This window comes from Ambystoma mexicanum, chromosome 8 (assembly GCF_040938575.1).
Source record: "Ambystoma mexicanum isolate Mex_15411 chromosome 8, UKY_AmexF1_1, whole genome shotgun sequence".
Taxonomy (NCBI): domain Eukaryota; kingdom Metazoa; phylum Chordata; class Amphibia; order Caudata; family Ambystomatidae; genus Ambystoma; species Ambystoma mexicanum.
In genome coordinates, this window is record NC_090929.1 from 1,464,178,441 (window position 1) to 1,464,195,188 (window position 16,748).

General features: G+C 42.9%; 1 protein-coding gene across 1 annotated transcript in view; it reads right to left on the reverse strand.

Annotated features, from left to right (window-relative positions):
• Positions 1 to 267: 267 nt before the first annotated feature.
• DPCD (deleted in primary ciliary dyskinesia homolog (mouse)) overlaps positions 268 to 16,748 on the reverse strand; it is a 387,341-nt gene continuing 370,860 nt past the window's right edge. The window contains exon 6 of the mRNA XM_069611638.1: positions 268 to 484. Coding sequence (XP_069467739.1) covers positions 380 to 484 — 105 coding nt within the window. The 3' untranslated portion in view covers positions 268 to 379. The remainder of the gene's footprint in view (positions 485 to 16,748) is intronic.

Sequence of the window (16,748 nt, forward strand, 5' to 3'; positions counted from 1 at the left end):
ATCAAAAAAAAGAAAGTTGCAATTCATGAGTCAAATATTATCATAATTCTGTCACTTTTAATCATAGTGCTATTGCTATATGAAACTTAAAGAATCATATTTTAGCTTTTCTAGATGTCCCTTAACGTCCAATGTTTAAACTGAATTACACCACCATAGAAAAATGGATTACAAAACTGTTCTAAAACGACTGAGAAATATTATTGAAATAAAATTGAATTACAGATTACATTTCAGACAATGTGAAACAAGACACACATTAACCAATTATCAATTTACAATATTGTCTTCTTTAATTTGGGTTTTCATGAAAAATGAAATGTAAAACATTAAAGATCTTAAAATTGTAGTTCACAACCATTTTCCAAAAATGTCAAAGTCACTGGGTTTTACAATCCACATCCCCATCGGTGGAAGCCTTCATTTTCTTCAATTCCTTCTGTAATTCCTCTTCTACTGCCAATACCTCTTTGGGCTTTTGATACTGTGGGACAGATTTGATCAATATTGATTATGGTTCAATAGAGTTAGCAGCAAATTACTCATAGCGCCACACAACTTTAAAATAATCTTATATGGAATACATTCTTCCAGAATTCTGCTTCATAAACAACCAATTCACGAAGCTGTAAATACATGATAATCTTGTACAGTCAAACCAAATATTTCGAACTGATTCACACATTGCTTGATAGCATGTTCCTAATGACCTTTCATTTCTCCATCTAGATTATGATGGTTGGCTGTATGATATATTGATCGCAGGGAAGATGACAGGCTCCTGAGGTCGTAGATAACATGGGGATACTAGTTTTGATCAATGCACCAATCACACAGTGGACTTAGTATCCACCTACCCCGTGGAAACACAAAACCTTACTGTGCAGCCTTCAGCTTGTCTGATCACTCGCTGAACATCCATCTCTTCAACAGAGACCACAAATCACGTCTCTCAGACTGCATTCAAAGCAATTGTCAGTTCAGCTCACCCCACTTTTCAGGACAAGCTACAATAAAGACTTCTATAACGGATAATGTCCCAACACTTGTCTCCTTAGCACCACTGCAAACAAAACAAGGAGCCATCAAAGAAAACCATGGAGCTATCGAATGTCCAAGGCAAGATAAATGATTTAAAGGCCCTCAAACATACAACATATGTAGCACAACAGCAATGGAAATATTCTCTAAACTTCACTGACTCTATAACAGTAAAAAAATACAATTGAACCTCATTACCCAGGCACACCCTAACACCAATCATTCTGCTGTGAACGGAAGTTATCTTGCGTAACCTATACTAAAATAAACGCCCACATGATCTCTGTAGAAGGCTAGACTACAAAAACTAACAACATGCAAATAAATATATGCTACGGCAAAAAAAGACATGGTGCATCTTCGAATACGAACACATATTTGGGAACAATGCTTGGCTGATAGAACTCAGAATTTGTAAGAGGTATACAATTACACTGAATTATGTGTTGGTAGTACACAAATCCCCAACAGCCACACAATTTTAAATTCTTCCAACATTAGGGCTGGGCCCTGTAAAATGCTGGTGTGTATTTCCACACCTCATGTTTGTGTCTCCTTACACTACCATTGCCTGCAATTAGGAGCCTGCTACTTTTCTGCCATGCAAGTGGTGTTTTTTTACAATTATTCTCTGCTACACATTCAATAGATAATGTTTGTCAGCATATGGTGTGTTGTGGGCTTCCTAGAAGAAGTCCCTTCACTTCTTTGGTTTTGGCCTTGTGTTTGCAACTTGGTTGAAACTCTCTACAGTGACTCAAGATGCTTGAATTTTGATAATGTTCCTCACCCTTTAACCTCCCACGGGGGATAAGGCAGAACTACTCCTCTCCAGAGGCATAGACAGGGTAGGGCATGAGTGGACAAGATCCACCCAAAATCTGTAAATGACTGCTCAGCACCATTGAGTGGGCATTTACAGATGTCAATGTCGCTGTTAGTTCATGTTCTTTATGTGGCATGGCATTTTCTACTGTTTGTTAAGGAGCCTCAGATCTTAAAAGCAATCGGATCACCATTATTAGTAATGATTCTTGGGGATGACTTGAGCACCCAGGCTGTGACCACACTAAGGGATATGACTAAATCGGGGTTGTGGGGGGGGGTTTGGGGCAGGGGTCAAACAATATACTGGAGTACTGCATCATCAAATAGATTTTCTCCTAGGAGGTCTTTTTTCATCAGACAGAAAGTTAACCTTTGAAAAGCTTAGAGTAAAATACTATGTCAAAGCACACAAGATCTTGATGCATTTACTCAGACCATGCCTCTTTGTCCTCGATAAGCATTGAATATTAATGCAGATGTGAATATAAAATCCGGGGCCAATTAAATAGGTTATCCAGCTCAGACCACCTAGCATCTGGGGAAGGCCACTGAAACCTATGATCCCTCACCATTGACTATTCTGGGTAGGGTTGATGGGAGTTGTAATCCAAACCATTTGAGAGAGTCAAAGGTCACAGACGCCTGATCTAAAGTGTATAAGACAATAAGAGTTCTCTTTCTCAATGTAAAGGGTTTGTCACAAATTGTGGAAGGGCACATTTAGAGAGGGTGCCCTTGAGTGGAACTGTGTAAAGGTTATTGAAAGAGTAACCATACAACCTCTGGATGCGTTTGCAATTGCGCAAGCCAATTACTTGGTGAAACAGAATGTTGTGGCACAGGTCAAGCTCTATCATGCCCACTATGCTCAGTTCCTTTAATGTTAACACTGTAATTTTGAATTGAATGACTTACTCCATAAGATTTCTTAATTTAATAAGGTTACACAATTCTGGATGTAAATGTTGAACATTATCAAAATGATCTGCGACGGCCACGTTGCATGGAATTTAGACCTCCCTTGTGATCATCTAAGTCGGCTGCACTGAGCAATAGCCTCTGAAAACTGGAGCTAAAATTAGTTAACTTGTTAATATTATCGACCTTTACGAGTGTCTCGTCCAACTTGAAGAATGCAGATTAACTCTCAACTCATTCTTGATGGGCTTGGGTGACAAATTAATTTCCAAATCCAGGAAACAAGAAGTCAGCATGTCTGAGCTCACGTTGGCATCCCTCCTTAACATGGTCAATCAATACAGCACACAATTATTTTTGAGAATTGATTGGACTGAAACCAGTTATGAAAAAGGATTTGTTTTATTTATCTGATGTGTACCAGCACTGTGTATTCATCAACCATAGTACTTGTTCCCATACAATGCTATAATGAGCATCACAATTAAAGCCGCTGTAGATACAGTCCGCTTATTTTGCATCAATCTCTTGATTGCTTAATGTCAGTTATAATAATTCACTTCTGATTTATCTGGGACGTACACTACTTGCTAGGGAGAAATTATGGTATCTAGCTATTAATTCAACTTCTAGCATTTACGTGGTTCTTTCTTCCTATGCCTGTGCACTAACTGTTATGCTCTGTCATCTTCGACCCTTCCATTACCAAGGCATCAAAAACCAGTACTCTACAAAATGGTCACACAAGACCCTGTACTGCATTTCATTTACAATTGCCACCCTATCACTTAATACACTGTGCTTGTCCCCTGCACATGGTGACCCATGGCCTTGTGATTTATCGTGCAAACCTTATTTGAGAAATGGCGTATTGACAGGGGATCTTAAAACCAGGTCCGTGGATGTGAAAGAAGGGGGGTTGAGGGCGAGTAATGATGGTAACAGCGGATTAGTCAGTGGCCGGACAATTTAGCGGGAGGCAGACACAGGAGTCGTTAGCTGGGGTGCATGTTTCTTAACTGTGATTTAGTTATTGTTAGGCATGACAGAAAGTTTAAGGCATGTGCAGACAGTTTTAAAATCAAGACTTAAATGTGATGATAGTATCAAGACTCGACTATGCCTAGTGCAAAGTGTGTGTGGTGTGTATGGTGGGTGTGTGGTATCATGATGGACTTGAGATGTGCTCAAGTGGGCTTTGTTAATGCCGGGGCTTTCACAAGCTTAGTTTGTAAAAAAAAAAAAAAAATGTCAGAGCCAACAGTTGGATATGTATAGATGAATGCAAGGGCAAAAACACAAGAGAAGTAATAGGGAGGGGAAGAAGGGAAGGAGAAACAATGAACTGGAGTCCAGTAATAATATGTTCTTAAACTATGAGCCAGGTAAAGTTCACTATAACTTTATGTGACTGACCACTGTAGATAAGGATCATAATGTCCTGATAACATGGGAAAGATTGTATTTGGTTCCTTATTGTCAAACATTCCTAACCCTTAGGATCAGATGTTGCCTAAGGTCAATTCTTGTGTTAGGCAAATCTAATTTTTACAAATCTCCACTACAGCCATGGCATGATGACCATATTCCATATGCATTAGTATGTGGAGTGCAGAAGTGCAGTTTGAGCAGGGGATGCTGCTCGAGTGGAGCAAGACGATCGAGAGGAAAGGCCAAATAAAGAAACAGAGCAATAGGAAAGTCGGAAAATCATTTATGAGGAGATCAGAGGTTTTGTTGCGTCGAACTTTAAGAAAGGACGAGCTTTACGATGTTGTACAAGTGATAGGCGCGGGAAGATAAGGAGATATGATGAGCAAATGATAGACCAGAATCAAAGTAAAGTCCCAATTTACGAGCCGTAGAAGAAATAGGAAGCTGAGAAGGAGGAAAAGACATGGAAGAGGGCGGAAGAGAAGATGAAGATGGAATGGAATAGGGCTTGCATGGGGAAAAAAAAGTACTTTTGGCAGCATTTAATACCAAAAAATGTTCTGCCATCCAGGAATTGATGGTTAAGAGACCTGTAGAGAATGTGGGAACTTCAGGGGTGAAAGAGGAGAAAGATAGAAAGAGTTGAGCATCGTCCGCATAAAAATGGTGAGAAAGACCAAACGATTAAATAACTTGAGCCAAAGAAGAAGTATAGAGGGAAAAAAGAAATGGGCCATGGAGAGAGCCTTGGATAACACCATGGGCAAGCGGAAATGTGTCATAAATTGATCCAGCCCAAGAGACAGAGAATGTCCTTTGGGATAGATATGACCGAAACCAAGAAACAACAGACCCCGAGAATCAAAAAGACGAAAGGGAAGAAAGTAAGAGAGAGTGATACACAGTATCAAAAGCTGCTGACAGGTCTAAAAGAACAAGCAAAGATTAGTGTTTTGAATAATGTGCAGAGAGTTAAGAGACAGATGTGGTCAAATCTACGGGAACCCACGATAAGACAGGCTGCACAGTGATGGGCAGCTTTGAGCAGAGCCAGGTACATGGCTGGGAGGTCAACAAGGAGGGTGTTACCCCGTCAATGTGTGAGATGACCAGTGCTTGGACTACTGTATGTAAGTTAGTGGGGGGATGAAGAGTATGATTTTCCCAAGTGTGCAGATTTGGAGCCAGGCATTTTGGGCTTTCCTGGCCTCATGTTTTTGGAGGATAGACCGCCATCGACAACGAAGCCTAGGAATTTGGCTGAGTTGGTCAGCTTGGGGTGAATCCGTCTAGGTTCATGTTGTTGAGCCAGTCTTGGATGATCTGTTGTTTGGAGGGGGGGGCGCCGATAGGGATTAAGTCAGTTTTAGTGGGGTTGAGTTTTAGGAAGATGGATGGCATCCAGGTCTGGATGGTGTCCAAGCAGCAGCAGAGATGAGAGATGTCTTGAGGGCCAGTAACCTTAAGGTACAGCTGTGTCTCCTCAGCATACTGGTGGAGGAATATGCTGGGGTCATTTAAGAGGTTTCCCAGGGGCTCCATATAAAGGTTGAAGATAATGGGTGAGAGAATGGAGCCCTGCGGCATGCCACAAAATACTGGTAGGCGTTAGGACCGGAACTGCCCCAGTTGTTATTTTACTAATATACCAATGGTTTCCCAACACATGTTTTGACCTTATCAACAAGGTCCTCATCAGGGCTTTCAGCTTCAATTCTGAATGTAAATCTCTTTCGCGCTCAAACTATACAAGGTTGGTCCCCCGACAGCTTGTTTCATAAGTCCACTCCATAGCGGTTAGATCTCTTATTGTAAATGTCAATGATAAGATCTCCTCCTATATGTCAATAAGTACTCCTTATTTCCGGTCACAGGGAATAATCACATTCCTAACTCTCCCGATTCCTTCACTTGAAAAGGGAAGGGATCTACTCTATATTCAATAGCACTTCATTCTACAGTAACAGGCAATTATTTCAATATTTAGTTCCTGGTCCAAATGGGCCTACTTGCGGCAGCGCTGACCAATTCATTTACCACCTGATGAGGGCAATAAGGGGCTAAAAACATTTTCAAAGACCAGCCGGACTATGACAGGGAATCTGGATAATTTGGAACAACCCTCCTAAACTTTTGAGAAGAGACCCGGCCCTCATTACAGTCAGATCTAAGGACTTAAAGCACAATCCCGGCTTTAAACTGAAGCAAAGAATAAAAGCTGGGGGTTAGGGAAGGCAATCAACGTATGTATTAGACTGCATTCGATATTCAGGGCTGATCATGGCACACCACTCCAGACTGTTAGCCTAGTTTAGAAATGTGCATGCTGTATCCACCTTAACCTCAGCTGATTTGAAATAGGTTGAATTTCATGAGGAAGGACAGCTGAATAAGATATTGGTGCACTTTCATTCTAACCTGGTATTGACTATAGTAATGAAAGCAGAGTCGTTACTTTTACAGTGTGGCTATGATATGTTATACTTATGTTATAAGTAAAATCTACAGTTATTAAGGATAAGCATGAATCATATGGAACTTCAAATTCAAAGGAGGTAAAACCATATACTGTAGACTTAAATTTAAAATGTATGGTGGGCTGCTCCGGTCACAGGCGGGTCTACAATAACGCCACCCCTAAAGAAAATGATCAGTGCTGGTTGTGGCTATCCACAATGCTTCCCAGTGGCCAACATCCAGATTAAGTTGCTAATTCGCACATATTCCGATTTCCATGCTGGAATTCTAGAGGTTTTATTTGGGAAATATTTCAATATTCCTTCTGGAAATCTGGCTACAAGAATGTCATAAATGGTTTTAATGTTAAAGACCGTTCAGCAAATAGAGGAGTGAATGGTCAACCTTATGGGGGTAAGGGGTAATCACCACGAAAAGCAATTTAGGTGCTACATTGGAAATCATTAATGCTAAACTAACTATTTTAATAGGGGTATGAAAAGATGAAGATAAAGAAAATAGGAACATTTTGCTGTTAAGTATTTACTGTAACCCTAATTTGGAGTGTGAAGATCCAATGAACACAGGGTTAAAATCCATATTAATGGAATGGACAAGTAATTAGTATTTCCCTATAGTAATGCGTGTGGGTGACTTCAATTGTTACTGCCCCCACTTAAATTGTAACTGGGACACAAATACTGCAGTTCCAACTGCCCAACAGAAGCTGAATCCTCTTGCAACAAATAAAATCAAATCTAGAGGTATACATTGGGCAGAATGTATGAGTAAATGGAATTTAAGAAGAATCAATGGGAATATAAGGGGTCATCTTCTTATCTGATCATTTATTCCAAAACGCCACATCTCTAGAAATGGTCAAACATCGAGAAGTGGTCATGTTTTTTTAAATATATTTCTTTATTAACTATTTTCTTACAACAATTAAAGAACCCCCCACAACATTACCTTCCCCTGCCTTCCGCCCGCTCCCTGTCTTCCTCCCACCCTAAACCCCTGTCCCTCCCGCCCTAGAGTGCCATCCCATCCCAGTTCGCTTCACGCAGCCCCCTTCGTCTCTGCACACTTCACCGGCTAGAAACCCCTGCCCTTCGAATTGGGTCTACCCTCCCCATTCCTCTCCCACCTTTGAGGTTTTGGCCTTGGGCCGAGTCACAGAGGTTTTAAGTCCCGAGTGGATGCCGGTTCATTCACCAACTGTCCCCAATCCACCACAAGCACCTTTTCGCTTTCCAGGTCTCTGTGTTTATTCAGGTAGGCCACCTCACCTCAGCCAGGCCCCACCTGCGTATATCTTGAAGCCCTTGCCTCACTGACGGGCCCTAGAAGTGGTCATGTTAATCTAGTCATGGAATGTAAATATACTTTAGGTGAATTAAGAAGGATAGATCAAAGCAGCACCAATGTGTGTGTGTAAATAAGGATAGGAATAGATACAAGTTATCCCAAGACACCACACTACGATTAGTTACCAAAATGAGTCCACAGTGGGAAAGTTGGGCTCGAAATGAAAGATTCCCGAGATGTTCCCCAGAATAATTTACGATATGGTGTCAGTCCAGAAATACTAAACACCCCTTGGGCGGAAGGAAATGCATGATTAATTGGTTGGCCGAAGACCAATCGCCTCATTTACAGTGTTAGGAATATATACTCATTAGTTATTACATAGCTATTAGTTCAACTAGAGTGAGGCCATTTTAAGATGACCAGAATCGCCATTTTGTTTTCTCTCTGCTCTCTCTAACGTTGCCACTTTGCCTCATGTAAAACTGCTTTACTGTAGATATTATTTCGCTTCAATGACCCAAGGCTAAGAAACATGTTGAAACATTACACTGGAAAGCCAGACAGAAATGCCCGATCCCCTCCATCACATATCCTTGAAGGCAAGGAGCAAGGCATTTAAATCAGTACACAAATGCCAGCGAGTCTCCTGAAAGAATAGCAATGTATGAAACTAGCATTTAAAGAGTTGAATTATGTTCTTTTTTACGGCCCCCCTTTCTGAGCACAGTGAGGCCCCGGAGAGCGGGCTGACCTCTAGAGCGAGAATCGAAACTAAGAGATAGTGAGGCCTGGTATGTGCCAGTCTCCTATGCGCAGCTTGCCCATGAAAACAGAAACGCTGTGTTCTCGCAAATAAAGAATGGTGTCTGTAAAATTGGAGATTGCGACCCGTTACTAAATATGGTGGTCTAAGGTGTCATATTTGTCATACTGGTCAATCATCGCCTCTAATTCAAAGGGAAATGAATTGAGGGCGGCATCAAATGTGTCATACTGTGTCATTGCTGATTGTAAGGTGCTCGATTTGTATATATGTAACTGATGTACGTTTCACTCTCTCTTACGTCCCCCGAGGTCTGTTAGACACGCGTCGCGGGGCGTGGGACCATTTGGCCAACTGGGACTAATTTTGTATTGCAATAACCCTAGATTTTGGGAAAAGAACCTCGTGTCTGGCGTATCCATTCGTGTGTGGTGATTGTGCCTTGTTTCCACATCCGAGGGTCCCTCAGGGGCCCCTTCAATGGGAGAAAGAAGTTTGCTCTGTTAACATTAAGGAACACTATCAATCCCAGATTGTTCAGTGTCACACAACACCAGTTTGATATTACATTAGGAACAAGAAAAGAAATGAGACAGCTGATAAGGAAAGTAAAAAGGGAAAGAGGTTATCAGAGGTGTGAAAATAATACATAACGTAGGGCTAAAACTGACGCCAGCCAATGTATGATAAAAAAGTTTGTTGTAGACCTAAGGGGAATATGGGGCCTCCTTAAGGATGATGAAAGGCAATATAAAGTACAAGCTAAAGAGATAGTGGAAAACATATGGGTGATGCATTTCCATAGTTTATTATGCTACTATCCTGGACCAAAGCCATAGTAGTCACCATTTATAAAAAGGTAGACTGCAATTTGCACACGGATCTGCCCGATTGATAATTCTAGTAAAACTCTTGAGTCCTTCAGATTGAAGGACCTACCAGATTGGGTTGAAAAATCTGGATGTGTATTCATCTTTCAAACTGGGTTTAGAAAGAAAATGGGAACTATATTAAATGGCTTTACCTACGGATTGTGCCAACAAAAAGCACTAAGAAATAGTACTACCACATTATATAAAGCTACACTTGATAAGATAGCAGCATTTAACAAAGTAGATTGGAATAATCTATGGAGTAAACTGCAAGCATGGAAAATGCCAACTGAATTATTAAACATGTAAAAACAAAAAGGGGGGAGGGTGTGAGACGCGCACTCCAAATCCTGGTCAATATACTACCTGAAAAAAGAAAAAGAATAACTGGGTTAAATCCAAAAGTGTTCAATTCACTGGGTTAGATCCCAAATGATGCGAAAAATGTTCACAGGGTTGGATTTCTTCTGCTGCATTTGTACTGCTGAATTGCCCTTTTCTTTCTCTGCCCTTTGAAACGGACGCCCGGGCTAGAGACGCCTTTGATCTATGAGTTAAGAGCAGGAATGAAGAGGCAGGGCTAAGAAGGTGGGTGGGGCTTAGGCCAGGTGACCAAGATCCAATTGCACCTGCTCCCCATCTGCAAAGGAAAAGAGGCTGGAGGGTTCCTTAAGTAGGGAAAAAGAGCGGCAACCAGGAAGGCACAAGGTCGGCTGGGCTTGCTGATATAACCATAAATACTAAAAATACCTTAATCCATACGACATCTAAACCTACCTGCCCATCCTCCCTGGAGAGAGCAGAAAAAACATGGAGAGATGACCGACAAAACACAGATTTCACGATCTGCAACTCCCAAAACTGCTGATATGAACTGTAAGGAATGAATAGACGAGCAGCTAAAATATGAGCTGGAAACAGTCCTCAGTGCTACTGCCCAGACCCCTGAGATAGTAGTTGGAAAAATGTATGTGGAGGTTAATGTCACATATGCATGTTTGCAGGGCACCAGTTGGCACGGGGGGCCAGAGGTAGCTCCTGGTAGCTGCTGGGGGAGGCTGTGTGCAAACTGGTAGAGTGCAGTGTGCAAATATAGGCCAGTGAAAGGAGTGCCATCTGGCAGTGGCGTATGGCTTTCCAGTATTATTGGTAAGGTTAAGGTGGTAGGTCTACCATTAATATTTCTGAATGTACTTTTTAAATTTCAGGTACACAAATTGGCTCCATTGTCTCAACTAAGACAGCAGACAAGGTCCCCAGCAGCAGTGACACCATCATTAATCCTGACATCCTAGTAGGATTTGCCCAATGCAAGGATGCCTTTTTTTATTTTTTGGTTGGCGAAGGAGACTGGGCAAAGGTGTAGTTATGATTCACAGCCAAGGATTTTAAACCTATTTTTGAGGCTTTCCCTTTAATGTCCAGTAAGGGTAATGGGGCAGGGGGATAGTGAAAGTCTTCATCTCATGTGGTAGTTGGGTTTACAGTGCTCTGTGTACTTGACCCTGGTTCCTCAGCATTAGGTCCTGCTTACTGGCTGATGCCGGGCACCCAGGAGTTTTTAGTTCCTACACATCTAATCTTAATTTCAAACCCTAAGAAGCCTCAGGTAGAACCATGCATCTTTGACAAACTGTGGATTTTCATCGCAACAGCATCACTCCAAATGTCAGCGCAGCAACCTCACCATCTGTGTCCCAGCAACAATAATCCAGTGAAGCACTTTATACAGTCACACAGGTAGGTAAGGATTTGTTTTTACCATGTTCCATTGATGAGTAGAAGCGCTAAAGGTTTACATCGGTCTTGTGCAATCTGCATTTAGCTGTGATTTTCTCTGCCATCCCATAACCTGGTCTGGGACCTCACCTTAAAAAGAAATTCCGAGCTAGGGGTTGATGGCACAAACATGGAGTCTTCTGAGACATGTATCAATGTTATGTTATGTTACAATATGTATATAGTGCACATTCGCCGGAAGGCATCTCAGCACTAAAAACCAGAACAGATAGTACTGAGAGGCCAAAACTATACGGCTAGAACAAGAGAGTTATCGATTGATGCCAAAAATGATAGTGCTTTTCATTGCCCTTAAGAGATGGTGGCAAATTGTTCCACAGTTTGGCTGCAGCGATTGAGGAGGCTCGTCCACCAACCCTGGACAACCGAAATCGGGGGACAGCGATCAACCGAGCATCCTGAGTGTGGACAGAGCGCCCCGGAACATAAGGAGCAAACTTCTGACAGAGATATTCAGGGCTCTGCCCATAAGAGGCCTGGTGAGCAATACACAGGGACTTAAACTTGAACCTCTTAGAGATTGAATTATCGAGGAGATTACGGGAGAATTTTGAAGAGGTTGGGCCAAAAAAAGAGAGTTACAGTAGTCAATGCAGCTTAAGTCAAGAAAGGCAACCACCAAAGCCCGTAGATGTACCTGGAGATAGGGGAGCACTCTTCGAAGGACCCTAAAATGGTAAGGACCAGCCTGACAAATATTACTGACCTGGGCTTCTGGAGAGAATGACGTAGAAATCTTTAAGCCCAGGTTCTGGACCAATGAAGCTGGAATAGGAGGGGGCCCCAGAGCAGATGGTCAGAAAGAGGGAGTCCACAAAGAGGAAAAAGAAGGGGGGCATAACACCAAGACCTCTGTCTTGTCTCCATTACGTTTAAGCCAGTTGTCACTCACCCAACAACCCATAGCTCCCAGACACCCCGGAAAGCGTGACGATACCTCAGATTGAGAAAGATCAAGCCGAACAATAATCGGAGTGTCGTCAGCATAGGAGTAACAACAAAATCCGTGGGAGTGGCTGAGATGAACAAGCAGCTGCATGTAAACATTAATAGCATATGAGACAAGACATAGCCCTGGGGGACCCAACAGAAGAGAAAACAAGATAATGAACCAAAAGGAGAATGAAAGACACCTGTCAGTTAAAAAGGAAGCAGCCCAGGATAATACTGGGCCGGACAGTGTTGCCAGGGCCAGGCAATAAAGCAGGAGGGAGTGGTCGACTGTGTCGAAAGCGGCAAACAGATCAAACAGATCCAAGAATATCAGCGCTCCCCCACACCCCCCTGTGATCAACCAACCGGGACAGATCGTCCGTCACAGACACCAACACACTGTCCATGCCTCAGCCTGGCTGGAAATCCGACTAAAAGGGATCAAGATAAGATCAAGATTGGAAGTCTTCAAAAAAGCAATAGAAAGAGGCAAAATCAAAGACTCAAGAAGTTTCATATGAAAGGGAGGAAGTGAGATTGGATGAAAATTTGCTGGAATGTTAAGGGTCAAGTACAGGATTTTTAAGAAGATGGATAACAAGCGCCTGTTTCAGGTCAGCTGGACTAACACCAGATGAACAAGAAAGGTTCACTGCCTGAGTCACCCAAGTGGCAATCTGTGGCATGATATCCTTAAGCACTTCCAAAGGAACAGAGTCAAGAGGGGATGCCGATTTAAGGCCACTAGTGACCGTTCGTATTGCCTCAGAGGTAAACACAGGGAAGAAGGACTAAGAATGGGAAGAGATGGTCTCCTGTGTAGCCAAAGTCAACAATTACCACTTGAGCTCGATGACTGGATAGTATTACCTCAATCTTGGTAATGAAAAAATCTGACAAAGAATTACAGAGCAGTTGGCAGATAACAGCCCCTACTGCAGAGGCAGAATTAGAAGAGAGAGGCTGCACCAAAGAAAAAGGCTCTTTAGGCTGGTTCAAGGCGGTCTCAACCCTCTTAGTGTAAAAAGTACATTTGACTGCGTAAATAGTCTGATGGTATTGCTTAGCGATTTGATCCACTAGTAACTTATCTCTTTGCCCATAGGTGGAGTGCCACATGCATCCCGCTTGTCTCCTTTAGACGGAGAGCCCTCAGGCCATCCGTAAACCATGGCTCTGAGGGTCGTTTACGAGATCGAACAGATTTGAATGGGGCAAAGATATCAGCTGCTGATCCAATTAAGTGCGACAAAAAACATAAGATCCACCAAGTGGGCATCAGCGCACTTACCGTGCACAAAAGAAGCAATGGAGTCAAGATTAACTTGGTGGCAGCTCTGCTTAAGAACATCATGAGATTGAAGAGCAGCACATGTAGTTTACAACTGTATTGATAATGGTACCGCTAAATGATCCGACCATAGAATTTGAAAGGCAGGAGCAACTGAGATAAGCGAATCAACAGAAAAAATAAGGTCCAAAGTATTACCCAATCGGTGGGTAGGCTCAACAACGTGCTGTTTGAGGCCCAAATCCATCATGGCCTCAAAAAATTGAACCGCTGCAGGAGATGTTGGGGCATTAAACTTTGCATTAAAATCCCCCAGGATAATCAAATTGGAAAATGCATTGGGCAGACTAGCTGCTAAATCTGGAAATTGCTCAAAATGTTGGGAATCACTACCATGAGGGTGATATACAATTAGTATGTGCAAAGTAAGAGAGGCTGACATAGAAAAACAAACTAAAAAGGCCTCCATTTTTATATTGTGGGACAAAGGAATTGACAACATTAAAAAATTAGATTTAAAAATGACTGTGACCCCTCTGCATGGGTAGAACTGCAGTCCAGATGTAGGATATCAACTGTCTGGAAGGGCCTGAACCACAGACGGGCCAGAGAAGTCCCTAAACCATGTTTCAGTGTGAGAAACCTGAGGGTATCCTCACTCCTACTCCCCCTGCATCCACTTCTCAGGTGGCCTGGGAAAGGCCATCGCTTTTGGATCCTGTCATGGGGGTAAAGAAGCGAGGGAGGATCACCTCGGTGGAGGGTCCTTGGGGATTGGGAAGAAGGTATCCACAGGTGAGACATGGTACCCACCTTTCCCTTATGAGAACCAACCTAACCCTCCCCTGGCTTTCATGGGCTATTGCAAAACATCTCCCCTCATTTTCCCGCATTTAACCTATTCCAGTACTGTGACGAGGAAGAGGCGACTAGGAGTAGTCAACACTGGTAAGTAATTTCATGACTTTTGTACTGAGACAGGGAAGAGGCCTGTAGAGTACTGTAAAGGTCAGACATGTGCCAAGCTCTCCTTTAAAGGAATGGTTCGGTCAAAAATGTTTATTGCCCCTACAGGTCGGTCATGTGTTTTCAAGCCTAATCGCTCGATTTTAGAAAAATTTCCTATGGACCTTACCCGAGTTTTCGTCCAATAAACGCACGTGAAAACAGGCACCAGGGAGCTGCCATTTTGTGATAATCCTATAATTTCCCCCATCGCCCTGGCTGACCTGCTTTTTCGGCACTAAATCATATCCCCTGCCCCTGAGCCTGTCATCAGCAGACGCGTACCGCCCATTTCACAATGCCAAAGCACGTCTCGTGTCAACATTCGCTGCGCTTCAGCTAATGACGTGTCGCCATGGAAATGGCAAGACACCTCTTTCCTCAATAAGAATAAACAGACCGTTTCACAACGTATAGCATCAGATTTTCGATTCCATTCCTCTCTCTGTGTTACTTTGAGTATTCTGTGACTCGTTTCTGTGCTCTGGTCAGCTACCTTCGTTGCTTGTAGCCCCTGTGGACAGATACCAGTACCACCGCTATCAATTATTTTCGTTTGTACAACAAACAATGGATACAATAATGCCCTACATGTACGAGCCCGAGTATACCGAGGAGGAACTACTGGAAAGGGAAACACGCGAAAATGATGGGGCTTCGGACAGCAGTTGGCAGGATGAATCAACAGATGAAGACACTGGACCTAGTCGCATGGACGGTGTTTCCACCTGGTGCACATGCAATCGGTGCAAGCTAATGCTGACCGAGGAGGAGAACTGCTGCGAAAACTCAGGATGTGTGGCCTACATTTCGGAAGGCGAGCCACGACCGCAATGCATCACCGAGCTGCCAGACTTCAGGGCAGCCTGCCTCACACGGTCCGTGTTGAGGATAAAGATGGTGCTTATGCACGAACTTTGCGCAACTGTTCGTCCTCGTAATCCGAGTAACGAGTAAGTATACTCTGCTTGTCATGCCACTCCCATTTCATGTTCTTCTACTATATCCAAAATTACATCTACATATCATTGTAACGCATGAAAGTCTTTCAATAGTGTGCAGTGTCCAGATAGCATTTGTCCGAGCAGAATGCCATTAGTTACAAGAATTGTCATTGACAACAAACGTTTATTAAACTTATCTTGGTCATTTAAAAAAAGTTTGTTTCATTCCTTTTCACAGGTGGTACAGGCTGGTGGCCTATCATTCGTTTACATGGTGGCTTCACGGGAGGCTTGGACACCGCGTTCGAAGAGTGATACCCACCTGTGCCATTCGTGCCATAAGAGAAACGTTCCCGAGTGACAGCGGTCAGTACAGGGGATTTTCTCTCGCTGTGCTGCAACCTGACCTGTACAATGTGTAAACTTTTGTATTTTTGTGTCATCAAAATAAGCTACAAAATAAAACACCACATATATTTTAACAACGGTTGTTTCGATTTTTTAAATCAATCAAGTGTGTCTCCATTCAAGGATGGACGTCAGACACCTGGGCTCGGAATGGGTGAAGTTCAGGTCGCTGTGAAGCGGGGTGGTCACTATCTAAGCTAACATAATATATTATCAATAATGCATGCACTAAATAACACTTGTTCAAAGTCTTTCAGTCGGTTATGTCTCTATAAAAGTCACACATATATCAATACTATGAATGAACATTGGATTATACAGGCCTTAGGTCAAGGGTCTTGACCACTATAATACAGTGTTTGAAGTGTGGGTCTGTGCTCACAAGAATCTCCGATATGTGGCATTTGTTATTGATAGGCAACGATATACTGCAGTAGGGATCTATTGTTAGTTGGGGATCTGCTAGGTGGCCATCATGGCGTGGTCAGTGGTCTGGCACATGAAGAGAATACCTTGCAGGGACACAGGGTCAGAATGGCAGTAACTTTCCACTGGCGAGGGTGCGTGGGCAAGGACACGTTTGTGGAGATGAACGAGCCATGTGCTTGGTTCAGGCCGGTGCACATGCAGGACCGTGATCTCAGAGAGTGATGTGTTACATTTATTAGCTGTTGCAAATACCTCTGGAGTTTTCCAGTCAGAGTGGGAACGAGGCTGTGGGCCTTGTGCTCTGCGCGCTGTAC